Here is a 17,810-nt window from a genome sequence, read left to right as displayed (position 1 = left end):
CATTCATTTATGCATTGTCTACAGTGGCTTTCAAATTACAAGTACAGAAGTGAGTAGTTGTGACTGAGATGGTATGGCCAGCAAAGCTGAAAATATTTTACAAAAATACAGAAAAAGCCACTGATCTCTTGGTCTGGCCCCTTTTATCTCACCCATAAACTGCTTTAAGTTCCACAATACCATGTCCCCGTCCCAAGATTTTTACACTGTCGCTAATCTTGCTTTGTGCTCCTAATGTTCCTACATCATTTTAAAAATATTATTCTCCTGCTCAAAAGTTATATGTGAATTTCCATTATGTACAAGATAAAGTCCAAAATCACACAGCAGCATCTTACACCCTGTATTTCTTGGAGTGATAAGCATCATGCTGGAACTGCATGTCGCAGGGGCATGCAAACATCTAATCTCGACCTCAAAGCTCTTTTCAGTCTGGTCTCAACACTTTTCAACCAGATTTCCCACTGATCCTGCTATTCCCCAGGCCAGGATTTGTCTTTCAAGGCCTGGTTAAGATGTGACAGTTTATAATTCCCTCCCTGACCTTTCTTAAACAGCGCTTTCCTCATGGAGAGCACAGCACTTATTGCTCTATACTACTCACCTGGCAAAACTATTTTGAATTCCTGCTTAAATTCTTTATTGTCCTGTGTTTGTCTTTTCTTCCCAATTCTCTGAATAGGTTATTGTAGGGTATTGAATGTGTTGCTGAATTCCTCAAATCTTTTGTGGGGAAGAAGTACATAAGTAAATAACTCACCAGTAGCTCTTGTCCCCCAGGGGATATCAAGCAATGTCTGGAGATATTTTTGATCTTCACAAAAGGGGGTAAGGGGAAGGAAGTGCTACTGACACCTAGTGGGTAGATCGAGATGCTGCTAAACCTCCTACAATGCACAGGACAGCTCTTCACAACAAAGAACCATCCAGCCCCTGTGTCCGCAGTGACAAGACTGAGAAACCCTGATGTAAATCAATCTAAGTTAAAATTCCTTGAAACATCACATACACAAATATGGCAATGAGAAAATAATATATATTTGTCGATGCAAGTATTTTCTTCTAAATATCTTATGACTTTGGCTATGTTGCTGGAAAGTTCAAAGAAGTGAATAGAGCATCTATTCAGCTGTATGCTGGCTCTTTCCTTCTGGATCAAGGGAAGCCAGGGCCCTAGATATAATGTGTGATTGTGGGAAACTGTGGAAAAAAGCATGTCTAAGGAGAATTCACTGAATACGGTGTCATATAGTTGTGACATGGCTCAGTTTTATGGTGTAATGGTGGCAGGATAAAGCAGCCACCTCCTGTCTTATATAAATTGTCATCTTGTCCTCTAAATTTGGGCTGCCCTTAGGCTCAATCCTTTAAATTTGTCTCCATTCAGACACTTTCTTTGGTGATCTCATCCAATGTCGTGCCTTTAAATATCATTGACATCCCAAAGACTCCCAAACATGTATTTCAAATCCAACCTCTCCCAAGGGTTCCAGATGGTCATGTCAGTATCTACCCCATATCTTCACTCATATGTCCAACTGAAGGTAAAACTTAACTGTGGAGAGCCGCCTCCCGGGTCGGGCCTAGTGGACACGCCGCAGCCTGCCCTAGAGTTCCCCCCCGCCCATCGAGTGAGCCAAGATGGCGCCCGCATCCTGCCTCCGCGTATGACGTACGCGCCCGCCTGCCCTGTCTACCAATCACCCTTGTATACGTGGCGTTAGCCCATTGGGTCTGGATTTTGTATATAAAGGCGTTACCCGGACGGGGAGGGGAATAACCCACAAGGAGCCGTACCTGACGGCCGCATAGAGGTTGTTCCCCCGTGGGGTGTCTTCCCCCACGTGGAGCCAGTATTAGAGAAAGCTTGCTTAACCCCAGTAAAGATCTGTACTCACAACCGCTGCGTGTTCCGGACTCGTGTCTTCACCAAGGTTAGTCTGTCTGCGTCTATCTCTCTCTCTCTCTCTCTCCGGCCCGGCTCTCGCCGGTTGGGCCTCCTGGTGTGTCGGTCTGCCGAACAGCTGAGGCGTCGTGCGGTCCCGAGGCCAGTTCCTTTTCTTTCTGGGTCAGCGTTTCCTTTCGGAGCGCAGCGCCTCTACCTGTGTCCTCCGCGCAGCTCGCCGCCCTGGGGCCCATGGTGGGTCCTGCCGGACGTCTGCAGGCGGGGTCGGGCCGGAGACCCGCTGCCTGGAGCGGACTGGAGGCCGCCGGGCGGGAGGAGCGCGGCGCCTGGGCCCGTCGACCCGGGAGCTCTTCGTTGCACCAGCGAGGCAAGGCACGGGACGGCAGCCAGGCCCTGAGCTGAGTGAGAAGTCGCGGACAAGTGGTGGCCCGTACGGGGAACCTCTCTCTCCGAACTTCCGGAGTTCGCAGTGGACTTTCTGCGCCTGATCACCGCGGAAAGGTGAGTACCTATTATTAAGTGGGAGTTAAGGGCCGCGGGTTTTCAGGTAGCCCCGGTGACTCGGGAGAGCTCCCCGAGTGATTAAAAGACAGTGCCGACTGCAATCATGGGGCAGTCAGAAAGTTCGCCTCTGCTAGCTCCTTTAAGAGCAGACGGCTCCTGTAAGAGTGAGCCGCCAACTCATAAGCCGACCGAGCCCAGCAATAGTCCCGACACCTCTGACTCTGAGTCAGATAGTGATGGGACCGAAGGTGCGGATGCGCCCCCGTTAATCGACTGGGAGAGGCCCCCTGTCTCGCCCACGCAGCCCTCCGCCCCGCCAGTGGTCACTGTAGGGGCGCGGCAGTTTCCCAGTGATCCCGGCAAGAAACCTCACCGAGAGCTCCCCCTAGTGTCCGAATCTGGTAATTACGCTGGTCCGCCTTTGCGGAACCCGGAACCCCTTGCAGGCGGGCCGGGGGAGGGGCATCTACAGCTGTATCCCCCACCTGAATACTTAGGCCCTCAAGACCCCATATCATCAACAAGTGGAAGGAGGCATTTCTGGAAATGGGCCCCCTCTTTAACCTTTAGGCCTTTCGGTATACTAGGTGGGTACCAACCGCTTAAGCCAGAGCCAGCCCCAGAAATGTACCCGGTTATTATTAATCCCCAAGGTAATAATCAGTACGAAGCATATGATTACAAAGTTTTAAAGGAGTTACGACAAGCTGTCCATCAGTATGGTCCCAATGCTCCTTTCACATTAAATTTAGTTGAAAATCTTTCCGCCCTATGCCATACACCCGCAGACATATACCAACTAGCCCGTGCTTGTCTGCCTCCAGGCCGATATATAGATTGGAAAGCATGGTTTGAGGAGTTAGCTGAAGAGCAAGCCGCAAAAAACGCAGCAAGTAGACGTGGCGGTTGGAATGTAGATATGCTGCTAGGGAAAGGTGCCCACTCCCAAAATCAGACAGGGTTCCCCCCAGAAGTCTACGGACAGATCTTCCGCTGCTTCGTAGGCGCCTGGAAAAAGTTAGCAGGTCAGGGAGAAGCTCAAGCTTCACTTAGCAGCATACACCAGGGCCCCACTGAACCATTCGTAGACTTTGTAGCCAGGATGCAAACTGCAGCTGAGAGAATTTTCACAGACCCAGGAATAGCAGAGACTGTAGTTAAACAAATGATATTTGAGCAGTGCAATAAAGAGTGCAAAGTAATTCTAGTACAAAATAAGGGAAAGAGCTTGACGGACTGGGTTCTGCTGTGCAGGGACGCTGGCAGCCCGTTAACTAGTGCAGGCTTAGCTGCCATGCTGGCCAGCTCCTTACGAATAAATGCAGTGCAAACCGAAAACCCAGGAGTAAAGCCTAAAGGATGCTACCAATGTGGCCGATCGGGACACATAAAAAGAAATTGCCCTAATAAGGACCAACCAACCACCGCCCAACAATCTAATAAGCCTCATGCGACAGCCAGACTCTGTGGCCGTTGCCATAAGGGACCCCATCGCGCAGAAGACTGTAGATCAGCCTTCGATGCGCAAGGTAAGCGCCTTTCTGGCCGTCCTGAGCAAATTCCAAAAAACGGGCAGAGGGGGTCCGCCTTTCCGGTGGGCCCCCTTACTGGCAGTGTGGCGACGCAGCACCCATCCAGCTCCGCGCCTCCCATGGATCAGCAGGACTGGACCTCTGTGCCACCTCCAGGCTCGTACTGACCCCATCTATGGGAGTCCAATCAGTGAGAACCTCCTTTAAAGGGCCCTTACCGACAGGTACAGTGGGGCTCCTTTTAGGGAGAGCATCTACAGCCCTGAAGGGACTAACAGTGATACCAGGTATTGTGGACCCAGAGTCCACAGATGACACCCGGATTATGATACAATCTCAGCAAGGCACCTTAGTTATTGAAGAGGGTGATAGGATAGCACAGCTTCTACTCCTACCCAGCTTGCATGCACTCCTTCCAAGCAGAAACAAGCAGAGAAAAGATAAGGGAGTTAGGTTTACTGAAGGAGTTTTTGAGGGCCTTCATATGTCCTTAGAGAATCGACCCATGTTGACTCTTAAAGTGCAAGGCCGACCCTTCTTAGGCCTGCTAGATACCGGGGCCGATCGGTCGATTATAAGACAGCAAGAATGGCCCCCTGCCTGGCCGACGTGCAAGGCGGAAGAAACCATTAGAGGAATAGGCCATGGCCTGTCCCCGAAGGCTCAACTGTCTGTAGCCTTATTTACATATAATTTTCTAAATGAAAACTCACAAGGAATGACACCTGCTCTTCAGCACACTACTCCGAGTCCTCCACATAGAGGTCTAGTCCGTTGGAAGGATGTCCTGTCAGGACAATGGCAAGGCCCTGACCCAGTGCTCAGCTGGGCCAGAGGCTCTGTTTGTGTTTTTCCCCAGGAACCAGGACGTCAACCTGTGTGGGTTCCGGAAAGACTGGTGAGAACCGTGACGTCGCCCGAGGACGCCAAGGAACTGTTGCCCAGAAAATTGATAAGCCTCCAACCAGAGCCACCGGATCCGGTCTCCAACTCTGCTGATGATGGCGACGACCGAAAAGATGACAACAACAGTGCAAGTGACCCTCCGACCGAGTAGAAGAGAGACTAACTTTAACCCCACTTTTCCCACTACGAGCTACTGTGGGACCAAGTCACCTCATGGTTCTCTTGGCCCAGGTTGACCACTTGGATTCTTTTAGCAGTGGGACTCTTAGTAACTCTGCTCATTGTTAAATGTTTGTTAGAACGCTTGTTCCAGACGCAGCAACAGCTACGCGTCACCACTATGTTGGCTATGTCACTCGCCCCTAATGCTCCTGGCAACGACCGTCCCGCTACCCAGTCCTTCCCCTCACTGTATGACCCGTCCCGGCCACTCAGGGCGGGGCGCTCGAAAACAGGATCTGCTGCAAAGCCCATGGCCGTGTCCCGGGTGTAAAAGGCGGCACCAGAAGTCATAATTTTTGTCTAAAGGATGATCTCTACGGCGGAGTCACGGTCCTGGCCAGACTAGACTCCGGCCATTGCACAGAGACACCTAATGACGCTCTCGGCTCTGGTTGCCGCTCTCCTGCCCCCCTACATAACCCAGTTGCGAGGCGAAGCACTGCAGGGAGAGTCACGTGGTTTCCAGCTCACGGGCTCTCCGGTCTCTATATGAGGTGAGCATTCTGGTCGGTGCCAGAGGTTCAGCCGCAAGATGGCTGGAGCCTAGTCCAGACTCCCCAAAGCACCAAATCATGTAGTGGGCCTCTCAGGCTCATGGGAGCACACTCATCAATGGAGACACTGGGTCAAAATGAATAAAAAAGGGGGAGATGTGGAGAGCCGCCTCCCGGGTCGGGCCTAGTGGACACGCCGCAGCCTGCCCTAGAGTTCCCCCCGCCCATCGAGTGAGCCAAGATGGCGCCCGCATCCTGCCTCCGCGTATGACGTACGCGCCCGCCTGCCCTGTCTACCAATCACCCTTGTATACGTGGCGTTAGCCCATTGGGTCTGGATTTTGTATATAAAGGCGTTACCCGGACGGGGAGGGGAATAACCCACAAGGAGCCGTACCTGACGGCCGCATAGAGGTTGTTCCCCCGTGGGGTGTCTTCCCCCACGTGGAGCCAGTATTAGAGAAAGCTTGCTTAACCCCAGTAAAGATCTGTACTCACAACCACTGCGTGTTCCGGACTCGTGTCTTCACCAAGGTTAGTCTGTCTGCGTCTATCTCTCTCTCTCTCTCTCCCCGGCCCGGCTCTCGCCGGTTGGGCCTCCTGGTGTGTCGGTCTGCCGAACAGCTGAGGCGTCGTGCGGTCCCGAGGCCAGTTCCTTTTCTTTCTGGGTCAGCGTTTCCTTTCGGAGCGCAGCGCCTCTACCTGTGTCCTCCGCGCGGCTCGCCGCCCTGGGGCCCATGGTGGGTCCTGCCGGACGTCTGCAGGCGGGGTCGGGCCGGAGACCCGCTGCCTGGAGCGGACTGGAGGCCGCCGGGCGGGAGGAGCGCGGCGCCTGGGCCCGTCGACCCGGGAGCTCTTCGTTGCACCAGCGAGGCAAGGCACGGGACGGCAGCCAGGCCCTGAGCTGAGTGAGAAGTCGCGGACACTTAACCTGTCTTATTAGCCCAGTTGCTTAACACTTTTTTTGGAATCTGTCCTCCAGGTAAGTGTCTCAGCAATCCAAACTGTTTCAATCTTGGGACTCTACTGTCTCTACCTAAGGCTTCCTCTTCAATCATCATGCCAGGGGAATATAGGCCTTCTAGCTTGACCATAAGTTTAGGCCACACTTCCTTAAATGTATGATATAACCTCTGAATGAATTAAAACAGAAAAAGGCTGTGGGAATGAATATAAGTCCTGAGAACCTTAAGGACTGTTTGCTGAATGAAAAGTCAAGAACAAAAAGAACAAATATTATCATACCTCACTCATATGAACTAACTATAAAATAAAAACTCAGCGAACTGAAGTCAAGAGCATGGGTTATCAGACTGGAGCCTATTGTAAGGGGTCCTAGATTGTAAGCTCTTACGGAAGTCATATAGATTCAGGATTTGTAAATGTTATTTCTAAATTTTGAGATAATGAGCTACTTGTCTATAACTTGGTCATTTCCAGAAACTCTGGGTATTTAGGTGACACCTGAGTCTCAGAGCTAGAGCTCTAAAGCTATGAAAGCTAGCATACCCCATAGACAAACTGTTTAAAAACGTGAAAAGGGATCAGGCTTCAACTAGAGATAAGAATGAAGCTGATCTGGATAGGACTGGGGTAGATCAGAATACACGGAAAAGGATGATATCATCCATATTTTAAAACATCAGAGTTATTCTTTCTTTTTTTTTTTTTTAGAGTTCTTTATATATTCTGGATATTAAACCTTATTGGATATGTGGTTTCCAACTATTTTTCTTCTATTCTGTAGATTGCTTTTTTTTTTCATTTAGAAAATAATTAGTTAGTGTCTTCTATGTGCCAGGCTCTGTTTGGGTGCTAAGGATACAACAGTAAACAAAACAATAAGAATCCTTTTCATGTGCTTTTTGGCTATTTGCATGTCTTCTTTGGAGAGATGTCCTTTCAAGTCTTTTGCCCATTATTATTATTTTTTTAACTTTCTTTATTAATTAAGAAAAATTAACAAGCAAAACATTAAGATATCATTCCATTCTACATATACAATCAGTAATTCTTAATATCATCACATAGTTGCATATTCATCATTTCTTAGAACATTTTTTTTTTTAATACATGGGCAGGCACCGGGAATCAAACCCGGGTCCTCTGGCATTCCAGGCAAGTGTTCTTGCCTGCTGAGCCACTGTGGCCCACCCCTTAGAACACTTGCATTGAAGTGTTTTCACAACAGAAAAAGAAATAAAATAATAACAGAGAAAAAAAAAGATTATACATACCATACCCCTTACCCCTCGCTTTCATTTACCACTAGCATTTCAAACTAAATTTATTTTAACATTTGTTCCCCCTATTATTTATTTTTATTCCATATGTTCTACTCTTCTGTTGATATAGTAGCTAAAAGGAGCATCAGACACAAGGTTTTCACATTCACAGAGTCTCATTGTGAAAGCTATATCATTGTTTAATCATCATCAAGCAACATGGCTACTGGAACACAGCTCTACATTTTCAGGCAGTTCCCTCCAGCCTCTCTGCTACATCTTGAACAACAAGGTGATATCTACTTAATGCATAAGAATAACCGCCAGGACAACCTCTCAACTCTGTTTGGAATCTCTCAGCCATTGACACTTAGTCTCATTTCACTCTTCCCCCTTTGGTCGAGAAGGTTCTCTCAATCCCTTGATGTTAATTCTCAGCTCATTCTAGGGTTTTTCTCAGTCCCTTGATCCTGAGTCTCAGCTCATTCCAGGATCTCTGTCCCACGTTGCCAGGAAGGTCCACATCCCTGGGAGTCATGTCCCACGCAGAGAGGGGGAGGGTGGTGAGACTGCTCGTCATGTTGGCTGGAGAGAGAGGCCACATCTGAGCAACAAAAGAGGCTCCCTTGGGGGTGACTCTTAGGCCTTAATTTTAAGTAGACTTGACCTGTCCTTTGTGGGGTTAAGTTTCATATGAACAAACCCCAAGACTGGGGGCTCAGCCTATAGCTTTGGTTGTCCACACTGCTTGTGAGAACATCAAGAATTTAACTTGGGGAAGTTGAATTTCTCCCCACTCTCACCATTCCCCGAAGGGGGCTTGCAAATACTTTTCCAGTCACTGATCAAATCACTCTGGGTTTCATCGGGGCATCACTCTGGACAAACCAACAAAATCTCATGTCCTACCTGAGATTCCAAATACTTATGACTTTCAATCAAACTATCTACATGAGTTATATTAGGACATGTTCTAGTCAAAATATAAATTTTAAAACAAATAAACATGTTTTGCTTTAGTCTCACACATAAGGTGACATTTTAAAGTATTAATTATCATCTATTTTCAGCACCCTGCAATAATGACATTCCTTTGTTCTTCCTCATGCAAAAACATTTTTAAAATTTGTACATTGTACATTTCACTATTATTATACACTCTAGGCATTCCTAGATTATACCATCTCAATCTTTACCATCTATCTTTCTTTCTGATTTCATTTATGTCCCAGCCCCCCTCCCTCTATCATTCTCACATGCACAGAGCATGTGAGAGTTATTCTTATGCACAGAGTTATTCTTATGCATTATTCTGGAGGTTATTCTTATGCATTATATAGATATCCTTTTTAGTTTATGGTATATTCGAGTGGCTAGAGGATGAACCTGAAACTGCTGAGCTGTGTTCCAGTAGCCTTGATTCTTGAAGATGATTGTATAACAATATAACTTTTACAATGTGACCATGTGATTGTGATAACCTTGTGTCTGATGCCTCTTTTATCCAGGGTATGGACAGATGAGTAAAAACATATGGATAAAAAATAAATAAATAATGGGGTGTAGGGGGTAAAATAAATTGAGTAGATTAAAATACTAGTGGTCAACGAGAGGGAGGTCAGGGGAATGGAATGTACGAGTTTTTTCTTTTTTCTCTTTAGTTATTTTACTGGAGTGATGCAAATGTTTGAAAAAAGGATCATGGTGATGAATACACAACTATATAATACTGTGAGTCACTGATTGTACACCATGCATGGGTTATATGTGTGTGAACATCTGTCAATAAAAATATCTTTTAAAGAACAGTAATAATAGGATTGGGGGATTTTGATAATGCCATATTCTCACAAATGTAAAAATTATTTATACTGAAATTAACACATAATTATACTCCAGTGTAATGCCGAAACCCTGACAGAAAACAGTGATTCTAAAGTTCCATGTCTAGAAAAAGTTGGATGGCATATTCAGTTCTGCCCAAATAGCTCAGACAGCAACAGGTATCAAATATGGGTTAGTGACTCTAATCAAAGATAATACTGTAGAATCTCTAAGAACAAAGGAATTGAAAAATGACCTAAAGTTACTGTATTCAAAGGGAGAAAAACAGAAAAGAAAAAAAGATTAACTTATTAAACTAGCATTATTAAGTGAGCAGGTTTGGCACAAGCAAATAAATACAGTATATATCTACAAATGCATGTGACTTTCTGTGCTGAAATACATCGTACGTAATTTGGATACAACAGATGCACATTATTTTAAATCTGCCTAGTTAAAATAAATCGTCAGTATAAATGAACTAATTCTGTAACCTTGTCGAAACACAAGGGATATTCTTAGTGTATAACTTTAGGGGATGCAATGCTACCGTGAACGTCCAACTTAAATCATTTGACTTAGTAGCCACAAATGTTTTATTTTCTAACATATAGTACTTAAAATTAATAAATCACATTCAAACCTTCTAGCTTGATCATAAGTTTAGGCCAGACTTCCTCAAATGTATGATATAACCTCTGGATGAATTAGAACAGAAAAAGGCTGTGGGAATATAACCACCACCTAAATAAATTTCAAACTATCACAATTTTAAAAGGTTGAGAACATATCAAACAATCAACACTGTTCATTCTTTATTTTAAAACGAGGATTATAATCTATTTTACAATATCAAAGGGACTTCTGGCTATTACTATAAATAATGCTATGTGAAATCTAGACTCACATCTGTTTATATTAATGATAACTACATTTCGTCAGAAACAACAGAAAGCTATATAACTGACCATACTTAAACTTCTTATTATCATGAAGTTCTAATATAGACTTTCAGACAAATTTATGAAAAATAAATTTTTCTTCAGTTATTTACGTCTTTATTCTCCTTAGATCCTGTAAGGCTGACTGAAAAAAAAATCCAGAAATAATGCAAAAGAAATTTTAAGGACCAAACTTTATCTTGATAATATGTTGTTCAACTGGTATTATATCTTATATTCAAAATTTTCAAAATATATGTCAAACAAATTCATCTGCATCAGGAAGCCTTTCTGAGAACACCATTTTCGCTTTTAAAAACTGGCTAGCCTATTAATTAGGACACATTACTAAATGTAGCTAAAGGCTCTGAAAGAAACATATACTTTTGCCAGCAAGAACTGTATTAAGGAAAGAGGCCACAAGATGAATAAGACTACCATTACTCTTGAGCAGTTTTTAACATCCTTGGGAGACAGAAAGTAAACAGATAAGGTTTCATCTCTGTGGAATAAGTGCTGGGAGAGAGGTAAATGCCAGAAGGTGATGGCAGCACATTGTAGAGGCCCCTGGCCCAGCATGGCTGATGTGGTGTGACTGACCTGGCGTGGCTGACCCAGCATGGCTGAACTGGTGGGGTTCCCTGGCGTGGCTCACCTGATTTGTCTGTCCCGGTATGGCTGATGTGGTGTGGCTGACCAGTCGTGACTCACCCAGTATGGCTGACTTGGTGTGGCTGGCCTGGAGCAACTAATCTGGTATGGCTGACCCAGCATGGCTGACCCAAGGTGGCTGACCTAGCATGGTTGATCTGGTGTGCTTCACCCAGCAAGACTGACCAGGCATGGCTGACTGGACATAGTTGACATGGTGTGTTGACCCGTCATGATTGATCCAGAGTGGCTGACCCAGCATAGCTGATTTGGTATGGCTGACCTGGTATGGCTGATCCAGCGTGGCTAACCCAGTGTGACTGACCCAGCATGGTTAACATGGTGTGGCTGACCCAGCATGGCTGACCCAGCATGGCTGACCTGGTATGGCTGACCCAGCATGGCTAACCCAACGTGGCTGACCCAGCATGGCTGACCCGGCATGGCTGACCTGGTATGGCTGACCCAGCATGGCTAACCCAACGTGGCTGACCCAGCATGGCTAACATGGTGTGGCTGACCCAGCATGGCTGATTTGGCATGGCTAACCCAGCAAAGCTGACCCAATGTAGCTGACCCGGTGTGGCTAACCTGGCATGGCTGCCAAGGTAGGGAGGAAGGAGTCTGAGAGGACTGCCTAGGGGAAGTGAAACCTAAGCTGAGTCTTCAAAAATTACAAAAGGCCCATCTGGAAGAGGTACAGCCCTTGCAAAGGCATAGAAACCTCAGACAACCTTGGATGTACAGGGGACTGAGAGAAGCACAAATGAGGCTGGAGAGATAGGTGAGCATTAAGTCTTCTATGCCTTACTAAACAAGTGAGACTTCAGCCTGAGAGCAATAAAAGATATTAAGTCCAAAAATGATGTGATAAGATACACATTTTAGAAAAAATCTCTAGAAGTAATTTAAAGCAGAGGAAGACAGTGAACAGATCAAATGAAGACCCAAAATAAGGAGCTAAAGTAAAAACAACAGCTTTGAGAGAGCAAAAATTCAGAGTGGACAGATCCTTGAGATGGGGGATGAAAGAGAGGAGAATGGTGACCTCATCTCTGGCTTAGCCTACTCAGTGGCACATTATGCCATTTACTGAGATGGGAAATACCAAAGTAGGGGAGAAAAGGAGAAAAACTGGAAGAGAGGAGAGATTGAGAGTTCAATTTTCATCTGCCCAGTTTTAGGACCTGTGAACTCCCAGAAAGAGATGTCCAGGAGGTAGGTGGAGATGCAAGAATGAACAAATACTCATTGAAGTGCATCTGAATATTTCAGGCAATTATAAGAGTAGCTGACATTTAGAGGGTTCCTCCCTAAGTTAGGTTTGTGCTTTAAGACTTTATACAACTTACTTCTTTCTCTTTATCCCAAAACTAAGAAGAGAGATACTATTCTTTTCCTCCCCATTCTACCAATGAAGAAAAGCTTGGTGTTTTCCCAAGGTTACAGAGGATTTAAGTGTCAGAGTTGATGTCCAATTTCACAGCTCAGCTCTTACCCACTATACTGCACTGTTATCAAGTAAAATCCATCCCAGGTTTTAGGGCCTGATAGCAGCAGTGGATTTAAACGTAATCTCTGCCACTTAACAGACCTTGACATTCCCTAAGGCATAGTGTCCTTATTTGTAAAATGGTGGCCATACACTTATATTGCAAGTAAATAGTAAGGACTGGAGACAGCATATGGAAAATGCTAGATTTGATACACATGTACAAGCAACAGTACCAACTGCTATTTCTATGCAAGAGAAAGAATTCCACCTAGAGGAAAATATCTGCCATCTAAGTAAATTCCCTTTTGTCTTACTATGAATTTTATTTTAATTCTACCCCTATTTGTTCTAAGGATTAATAAAACTAAGTATCATTTTCCCCAAATTTTTGAGATATTAATGTATTCTGCAAGATGTAAAGTCATTTAAAGATTTCATTCAAATACACATTATTTCAATGAAAAGACTGAGTCATATTTGGGGCACTTCTCTAGTGACGAATGTCACAATAAAAAGTATTTTACCCAAAAGCAATAAAGCGAGCTGACGCCAGGGAGAGAGCTTTGGACATGGAGTCAGAAGACAGTTTGAAGTCCCAACTCTGCTGTTTGCCAGCCATGCCATCAAGGGCATGTCATTAACAGTTCTCAGCTTCTCTTTGCACATTGATCAGATGATTAGAGTGGCCAATATGTTCATCTAAGTCTAAGGATTCTGGAGAAGGAGGGAAGATTTATAGTGCTTATAAAACCAAAGCCCTTAAGTCAATAGTACCTGACACAAACGTCAAGTTTTCTGTGCTTTAAACTGGAAGGGCCCATTCTTTAAGGCCATCAAATCATCCTCAGAGATCACAGCTTCCAATATGAATCTGACCATATCATAACCCTTGGGTGAAGGGTTCCATGAGGGTGAGGGGAAAGGGAAAGAAAGGAAGAGTGGAGAATATTCTTTTCTTCTCTCATTTGCTTTCAGTTCTCTTTATGCTCCTAAAATCGCTTACATTTTCACCACAACTTCAGCAACTGGTTTGTTCTGAAAACTCAAAAGGTCACAGTAGATTTTTGGTTCTCAAACCTGGCTGCACATGAGCATTACCAAGAATTTTAATATACATATATATTTGTTAAATAGTAAGCGCCATGACCTTTAAACGTCACTGGAAGGGAAATAATATGAGTTGCAAGCACTGGACCTCATTTTATAAAAGGTGGTATGAAGCATCTTGGGTAACAGTCTGACTAATGTTAAGTATATAAACCTATTCTCTTTAACCTCACCCGCACTGAAAACCAATATTCTATCTTGAGTAAGCACATACTCTATAGTGATCAACAGGATCAACTATCCCTGTTTGCCATGTGAAATAAATTTTAATGTAATACATAATGAAATTAGATGATAGTTGTGTCTGTGTCTAAAGTAAAGTACAGCTATATCATTTCTTTTATATAAAATATTTGCTAGGGAAACAAATTAAATTGATTTGGAATAGCATGTATGCACCAGAACATATATTCCTCCGTATTGACAAAGTAAACTCATCATATAAACCATCAACTAGAACCACACTATTATGTACAAATACTTTATCCTTTGTTGCCTACTGGAGATAGGAGACCCTACGATCAGTCATGTCCATACAAGTTCATAGGAAATAGTGTCGATCTGAATGACACACTCTTGGAAAGGACACTTATCTTCCTACATGTGGCATCACAAGCTGTCTGTGGGCAGAACTGCATGGACCACAGTTGCCAGTCCCGCGGGGGTGTGATGAGCTCTCTTACTGCCTCTAGTGCGGCACAGTGAAGAATCAGGCTCGCAGAGACACAACTAACAAGACAGGAGGAAAAGCACTAGAGGCCTTCCCCTTTGTGATAGTGATATCAGGTTCTGAGAAAGATCACCAGTCTGGCACTCACTGTCCTGCAATGAGCCAAACAACACAAAGAAAGCCCTTGAGGACTTAGAAATGAAAAGCAGGCTAATAATATATTTTATCCTGTCTTGTTTTTATATTTAACAACTCATGAATTATCTAAGCACATTTTGAATAAGCACAGTACTGGAGATGGTAAGACCGTTTAGACTGCCTTAGAACACTTAGCATGATTTCAGTGCCCATTCATTCTACCACTGGCCTTACAATGGAGAATCCAGGGAGACTGCAAAATGAGACATTACCAGAAACAGAAAAGGCGTACATCTCCAAAGTTCTCTTTTATGGTCTCGAAAGAGAATTCAAAGTTCAGCTAAAAAAATATGTGCGACGAATAACTCACTTTGGACAATATATACATTTTTAAAGACAATTTTGAGTAGGCTTACTGCCTTTTATCAGCAAAATTGGGACTGAACAAAGACTTACGGATTGTTCATTTAAATCCTGGGAGTCTTCCATGTGGTTTTCTCGCTTCTCCTGCCACTCCCAAGTAGAAGCAGCTTTGTTTAATTAAAAATGGACTATCTAAAAAAAAGATGGAAACAAAGAAAAAGAAAATTATCTTTTTATTCATTTGTAAAATTACCAAGACATATTATTATTTAGCATGATAGTTATTTGTGAAAGTGTCTTTAAAGAATGAAATTCCTGTTTCATAGAAATACTAATCTTGAAAGTAATGTCATCATAAAATTGGAATATGTGAACAGCTACTCAGAAATCCTGTAGATAATAAAAAATATCTGAAGATGACTGTGAACTACAACTGGCCATAAATACTTAGTATACTATTTTTCTGAAAGCGTCTATCATTTAGCAACAGATGGGTTAAAAATTAAAAGTCTGTATTAACTAGCTGCTTCTAAAGCACATAAAATATTTGAGAAAAACAAAGTGCATTTCAGTATGACAGCTTTACACTCCACAGGAAAATTGGTTAAAATTACCAGATGATCATTCCTCACTTTTAATAAGTATCATGTTACAAAATTCATGCTCAATTTTAAAAAGCAGATGAAAAATAAGCCTATTATGATAAAGAGGGTTTACAAATAAATATGGGAAGGAAAAATTGGTTAATAAACTATGGTCAGACAGTCAGTTAACTATTCAAAAAAATTAACTTTATTCCATGTTGTACATTAAAAATTTACCAGGCAGATTAAAGTTAAAAAACAAACTCAGAACAAAGCAGATACATATTTAGTTTATTCCCAGATAGAGAAGGACTTTACAAGCACAGAAGCAAAAGAAGACAACACAAAACAGGTAAACATTACTCCTAAGTCATCACACACACACACACAATCAAAATTAAAAGCTACTTTAAAATTTAGAAATACCTGCATAAACATCCAACACAATAAGCTAATGTCTTAAACATACAAAGAGCTCTTATGATTCAAAAAGAAAGTCACTCACACACTCTCCTATCAAACAATGTTCAATCACTATTAAACAAGGTTCAAACTTACTAATCCAAGAAATACAATTTAAAATAACAATGATACATTTCTAATTTTTCAAATTTCATTTCCAAAAAAAGTTTTTAAGAATATGAAAGATGAAAAAATGTAGCTAAAAATAGGTGTTCATCATAGGCGCTGATAAATAGATAAATTATTAAAGTCACATTTCAAGGAATATTTAGTGATATCAAAAATTCCTCCAAATATAATATAAGCAGAAAAGTATTCTGAGCTGCAGAAACAATAAGCTCCCAATTCAGATTCTGAAACAGTCTATGCAGGCCTGTGTTCAGATTTCCCTATATCTGCCACATAGCCCCTACTCCAACTGGGCAGAAATGGTTTTAATATCTTTCTGCTTTGCAGTATTTTCTACAATAAACAAATTTCTTTCCTCATGAGAACACAAGACATTTGAAAAGTTACAAAGGAAATTTATAATGTAAATTGAAAAATGTTTTATGCATATACCAACAGGGAGACCCAGACCATATCTTTTTTTTTTTAATCCTTAAGAGTTAATGCCATAACACAGTAATTTATATGATACCATGTGGCAGTCTTCATTAGATATTGGTTAAAAATACTCCAAAAGTTGAATACTATCATTTTGAAGAAATGCACAAAAAAAAAAAAAAAAGGCTGGGGATTGAATTTAGGTGCCCCAAAAAGGCATATACATGCCTCAACCCCTGGTCCCGTGGGGATGAACCAACTGTAAATAAGAATCTTAAAGATGTTACTGCAGCTAAGATGTGTCTTAACTGAATTAGGTTGGGCTTAAATCTGGATTGCTGGAGTCTTTATAAACAGAACAAAATTCAAACAAAGAAAGCCATAGAGAACAACCAGAAGCTGGAATCAACAGTACCCGAAGACAAAGAAGACACTACGTGTCTTTGCCATGTGACATAAAAGTCAAAGGCCAAGGACTGCCGCCAGCCAGCCCAGAACACCACTTTGAGGAGAAAAACCGTTGCCTTGCTGATGCCTCAATTTTGGACTTTGCCTCGTCTCAAAACCATGTCAATAAATTCCCATCGTTTAAACCAACCCATTGTATGGTATTTATTTTAGCAGCTGGGAAGCTAAAGAGTGCACATTAGATGAGGTAGAGATGGAGATGGGGAAATGTAAGCCTATGAAAGTTGTTGCATTAAACATCTGAATTCAAGAAGTAAGTAGGAAGAGTATTCTAGATTCAAAGACATCGGGGTTTTGTGCTGGAGGACAGGAAAACAGAAAGTGATAAGAAAAGGCTCAGCTCTTTGTCTCTTAGCTCGGACCTGCATCTTCCTCCTCGTACTTTCTGTAAGGAATGGATTTGTTCCCCTGCCTCCTGACCCTGCCTGAGCCCTGCATACCCCTCCTGGCCTAGCAGACCCCTGAGCCTGCACCTGTGTCCTGCTAACCTCCCCGATCTGTTCATGGGACCACTGAGCTCAGACGGGCCCGGCTAAGGAGAATACCTTAGGAAGCCGCAGCCCCGAGACCTGCCTGCTTGGCAGCCTTCCCCATCCTCCTGTGTGGAACCGTGCCTGCCCATCTACTAAAAGCCACTGTCTCCTCGCAACCTGGGTAACAAACTAGCCAAGTGCTCTCTTGAAGGGGAGAATCTGATCTCCCTGTTTCTTCTAACAGACAAAGTGTAAGATAAATGGTGAAACTACTGTACCAAACTGCAAAGGGAAAAAGC

General features: G+C 43.3%; 1 protein-coding gene across 8 annotated transcripts in view; it reads right to left on the bottom strand.

The window, feature by feature from the left end:
- The window catches only part of EYA4 (EYA transcriptional coactivator and phosphatase 4), a 293,063-nt gene that overhangs the window by 243,463 nt on the left and 31,790 nt on the right, over positions 1-17,810 (bottom strand). For all 8 annotated transcript variants that reach the window (XM_077144037.1, XM_077144033.1, XM_077144039.1 and 5 more), the window contains one exon: positions 15,072-15,170. In XM_077144037.1, the coding sequence (XP_077000152.1) occupies positions 15,072-15,104 (33 nt within the window). In that variant the 5' untranslated portion in view covers positions 15,105-15,170. The remainder of the gene's footprint in view (positions 1-15,071; positions 15,171-17,810) is intronic.

The sequence above is a fragment of the Tamandua tetradactyla genome, chromosome 25 (assembly GCF_023851605.1).
Source record: "Tamandua tetradactyla isolate mTamTet1 chromosome 25, mTamTet1.pri, whole genome shotgun sequence".
NCBI classification, from domain to species: Eukaryota; Metazoa; Chordata; class Mammalia; order Pilosa; family Myrmecophagidae; genus Tamandua; species Tamandua tetradactyla.
This window is presented reverse-complemented; position numbering and strand designations above follow the sequence as displayed.